Source organism: Salvelinus fontinalis, chromosome 1 (assembly GCF_029448725.1).
Source record: "Salvelinus fontinalis isolate EN_2023a chromosome 1, ASM2944872v1, whole genome shotgun sequence".
Taxonomy (NCBI): Eukaryota; Metazoa; Chordata; class Actinopteri; order Salmoniformes; family Salmonidae; genus Salvelinus; species Salvelinus fontinalis.
The window spans coordinates 99,245,264-99,250,134 of record NC_074665.1 but is presented as its reverse complement, the minus strand read 5'-3'; the positions used below and the strand labels follow the sequence as shown (position 1 = coordinate 99,250,134).

The 4,871-nt window shown below is 45.0% G+C and overlaps 1 protein-coding gene across 1 annotated transcript in view; it reads left to right on the top strand.

The window, feature by feature from the left end:
* Positions 1–2,607, top strand: part of LOC129865184 (cytochrome P450 26A1-like) — a 5,147-nt gene extending 2,540 nt beyond the window's left edge. Inside the window, exons 5-7 of the mRNA XM_055937722.1 lie at positions 1,189–1,323; positions 1,720–1,872; positions 1,996–2,607. Of these exons, the coding sequence (XP_055793697.1) occupies positions 1,189–1,323; positions 1,720–1,872; positions 1,996–2,334 (627 nt within the window). The 3' untranslated portion in view covers positions 2,335–2,607. The remainder of the gene's footprint in view (positions 1–1,188; positions 1,324–1,719; positions 1,873–1,995) is intronic.
* The last annotated feature ends 2,264 nt before the right edge of the window (positions 2,608–4,871 follow it).

Below are 4,871 nucleotides of genomic sequence, written 5' to 3'. Positions count from 1 at the left end.
GTAGTCTAGTGGTTAGAGCGTTGGGGCGGCAGGTAGCCTGGTGGTTAGAGCGTTGGGTGGCAGGTAGCCTGGTGGTTAGAGCGTTGGGGGCGGCAGGTAGCCTAGTGGTTAGAGCGTTGGGGGCAGCAAGTAGCCTAGTGGTTAGAGCGTTGGGGCGGCAGGTAGCCTGGTGGTTAGAGCGTTGGGGCGGCAGGTAGCCTGGTGGTTGGGGCGGCAGGTAGCCTAGTGGTTAGAGCGTTGGGGGCGGCAGGTAGCCTGGTGGTTAGAGCTTTGGGGCGGCAAGTAGCCTAGTGGTTAGAGCGTTGGGGCGGCAAGTAGCCTAGTGGTTAGAGCGTTGGGGCGGCAGGTAGCCTGGTGGTTAGAGCGTTGGGGCGGCAGGTAGCCTAGTGGTTAGAACGTTGGGGCGGCAAGTAGCCTAGTGGTTAGAGCGTTGGGGCGGCAGGTAGCCTGGTGGTTAGAGCGTTGGGGCGGCAGGTAGCCTAGTGGTTAGAACGTTGGGGCGGCAAGTAGCCTAGTGGTTAGAGCGTTGGGGCGGCAGGTAGCCTGGTGGTTAGAGCGTTGGGGGCGGCAGGTAGCCTGGTAGTTAGAGCGTTGGGGGCGGCAGGTAGCCTGGTGGTTAGAGCGTTGGGGCGGCAGGTAGCCTGGTGGTTAGAGCGTTGGGGCGGCAGGTAGCCTGGTGGTTAGAGCGTTGGGGGCGGCAGGTAGCCTGGTGGTTAGAGCGTTGGGGATGGCAGGTAGCCTGGTGGTTAGAGCATTGGGGGCGGCAGGTAGCCTGGTGGTTAGAGCGTTGGGGGCGGCAGGTAGCCTGGTGGTTAGAGCGTTGGGGGTGGCAGGTAGCCTGGTGGTTAGAGCGTTGGGGCGGCAGGTAGCCTGGTGGTTAGAGCGTTGGGATAGCAGGTAGCCTGGTGGTTAGCGCGTTGGGGCGGCAGGTAGCCTGGTGGTTAGAGCGTTGGGGGCGGCAGGTAGCCTGGTGGTTAGAGCGTTGGGGCCAGTAACCGAATAAGAATGTGCTCTTAACTGACTTGCCTAGTTAAATTAAGGTTAAGTAAAAAATAAATAAAAAAACGTGCATTTATCAAGTTATTTTTCATGCATAAATAAATAGATGATACATTTACATTTAAACCAGCTGTGGTGTTATAAGAATCTTTGCTCAGTGAGTAAAACAAATAAATTCTCTATCTGAAGGCAATTAAGGAGTCAGCCACAGAGCTTTTATTTGGAGGCCATGAGACCACTGCCAGTACAGCCACCTCGCTGGTCATGTTCCTGGGACTCAACCCTGACGTGGTCAACCAACTCAGACAAGAACTGCACCAGCAGGTAACAACCCCTTATTTATAGCTGGAAAACATCAATCAATATCCACTCGTTTACTCTCACATTGATAATGTCCTTTAGATCTCATTGGCTTATGGAATGATTGTGAAATAATACATTCTCACTTTCTCTCTCTCTGTCTCTTGCTTTTTCTCTGTCTCTCGCTTTCTCTCTGTCTCTCGCTTTCTCTCTGTCTCTCGCTTTCTCTCTGTCTCTCGCTTTCTCTCTGTCTCTCGCTTTCTCTCTGTCTCTCGCTTTCTCTCTGTCTCTCGCTTTCTCTCTGTCTCTCGCTTTCTTTCTCTCTCTCTCGCTTTCTTTCTCTCTCTCTCGCTTTCTTTCTCTCTCTCTCGCTTTCTCTCTCTCTCTCGCTTTCTTTCTCTCTCTCTCTCTCTCTCTCAGGAGGAACGAGGTGTGGATCTGCTGGGTCAGAATGTGAACATGGAGGTGTTGGAACAGTTAAAGTATACCGGCTGTGTGATCAAAGAGACGTTGAGGATGAACCCTCCTGTTCCCGGAGGCTTCAGAGTGGTACTGAAGACATTCCAACTCAATGTACGTTCCCCTTTTTACCAGAGGATTTAAATACAATACTAATCTGTCAATTTGATATCTTTTTGACGGGATAGTCAGAAACTCCTGTTGTCTTAACAACGCTGTGTTATTCTATGTTTCCAGGGTTACCAGATCCCCAAAGGCTGGACCGTCATCTACAGTATCTGTGACACCCACGACGTGGCCGACGTGTTCCCCAACAAAGAGGAGTTCAACCCGGAGCGTTTCATGGACGGATCCTCCGAGGACTCCTCGCGCTTCAACTACATCCCGTTCGGCGGCGGCTCCAGGATGTGCGTGGGCAAAGAGTTCGCCAAGGTCCTCCTTAAGATATTCCTGTTGGAGCTGACTCTGCGATGTGACTGGACTCTATCGAACGGCCCGCCGACCATGAAGATCGGCCCTACGGTCTACCCCGTTGATAACCTGCCCACTGTGTTCCGCCGTCACAGCCGCACCTAGTGACCATTAAAAACACACCTCCATATTAAAGCTATGAAATTGTAAATATATAAATATTGTAATGGGGTTTTTAGATGAAATGATTCATATGTTATACATAGAGTTGTGTATATCTCGTGTTTTATAGAAACAAACGACACTATCTGGTGGACCACTGACATTCCTTTAAAGTGTCTATGTACATTTGTTGATTTGTGTTATATAGCTTTTCATATCTTACTGCAGCTTATTTATATTACATGTTGTTGTATGGACTTTATTTAATAAAAACATGTTTTGTCAATAAATGTTGTGACATTTAGACCTGGTATTGAGAACATGACATTTAGACCTGGTATTGAGAACATGACATTTAGACCTGGTATTGAGAACATGTTGGTATTTAGACCTGGTATTGAGAACATGACATTTAGACCTGGTATTGAGAACATGTTGGTATTTAGACCTGGTATTGAGAACATGACATTTAGACCTGGTATTGAGAACATGACATTTAGACCTGGTATTGAGAACATGACATTTAGACCTGGTATTGAGAACATGACATTTAGACCTGGTATTGAGAACATGACATTTAGACCTGGTATTGAGAACATGACATTTAGACCTGGTATTGAGAACATGACATTTAGACCTGGTATTGAGAACATGACATTTAGACCTGGTATTGAGAACATGACATTTAGACCTGGTATTGAGAACATGACATTTAGACCTGGTATTGAGAACATGACATTTAGACCTGGTATTGAGAACATGACATTTAGACCTGGTATTGAGAACATGACATTTAGACCTGGTATTGAGAACATGACATTTAGACCTGGTATTGAGAACATGACATTTAGACCTGGTATTGAGAACATGACATTTAGACCTGGTATTGAGAACATGACATTTAGACCTGGTATTGAGAACATGACATTTAGACCTGGTATTGAGAACATGACATTTAGACCTGGTATTGAGAACATGACATTTAGACCTGGTATTGAGAACATGACATTTAGACCTGGTATTGAGAACATGACATTTAGACCTGGTATTGAGAACATGACATTTAGACCTGGTATTGAGAACATGACATTTAGACCTGGTATTGAGAACATGACATTTAGACCTGGTATTGAGAACATGACATTTAGACCTGGTATTGAGAACATGACATTTAGACCTGGTATTGAGAACATGACATTTAGACCTGGTATTGAGAACATGACATTTAGACCTGGTATTGAGAACATGACATTTAGACCTGGTATTGAGAACATGGTATTTAGACCTGGTATTGAGAACATGACATTTAGACCTGGTATTGAGAACATGACATTTAGACCTGGTATTGAGAACATGACATTTAGACCTGGTATTGAGAACATGACATTTAGACCTGGTATTGAGAACATGACATTTAGACCTGGTATTGAGAACATGACATTTAGACCTGGTATTGAGAACATGACATTTAGACCTGGTATTGAGAACATGACATTTAGACCTGGTATTGAGAACATGACATTTAGACCTGGTATTGAGAACATGACATTTAGACCTGGTATTGAGAACATGTTGGTATTTAGACCTGGTATTGAGAACATGACATTTAGACCTGGTATTGAGAACATGACATTTAGACCTGGTATTGAGAACATGACATTTAGACCTGGTATTGAGAACATGACATTTAGACCTGGTATTGAGAACATGACATTTAGACCTGGTATTGAGAACATGACATTTAGACCTGGTATTGAGAACATGACATTTAGACCTGGTATTGAGAACATGACATTTAGACCTGGTATTGAGAACATGACATTTAGACCTGGTATTGAGAACATGACATTTAGACCTGGTATTGAGAACATGACATTTAGACCTGGTATTGAGAACATGACATTTAGACCTGGTATTGAGAACATGACATTTAGACCTGGTATTGAGAACATGACATTTAGACCTGGTATTGAGAACATGACATTTAGACCTGGTATTGAGAACATGACATTTAGACCTGGTATTGAGAACATGACATTTAGACCTGGTATTGAGAACATGACATTTAGACCTGGTATTGAGAACATGACATTTAGACCTGGTATTGAGAACATGTTGCGTCACAATTTCAGACTAAATCTAAACAAACATATCCTCAAAGAAGTTTCCACTTTCCCTCACGGTCTGTAGACTAGACTGTAGTCACGGTCTGTAGACTAGACACTGACAGTTTTTCAGACACGGCGATTCTACTTTATAAAGAAAATCAGTAAGTCAGGGAGGTAAAAAAGAAATACATCTGGATTCAATGATGAATATCAATATAAACAGGGGGGGTGGATGGTATGATGACACAGCCAGGACCTATAGACCTGTATAATAACAGGGGGGGTGGATGGTGTGATGACACAGCCAGGACCTATAGACCTGTATAATAACAGGGGGGGGGGGGGGGTGGATGGTGTGATGACACAGCCAGGACCTATAGACCTGTATAATAACAGGGGGGGGGGGGGTGGATGGTGTGATGACACAGCCAG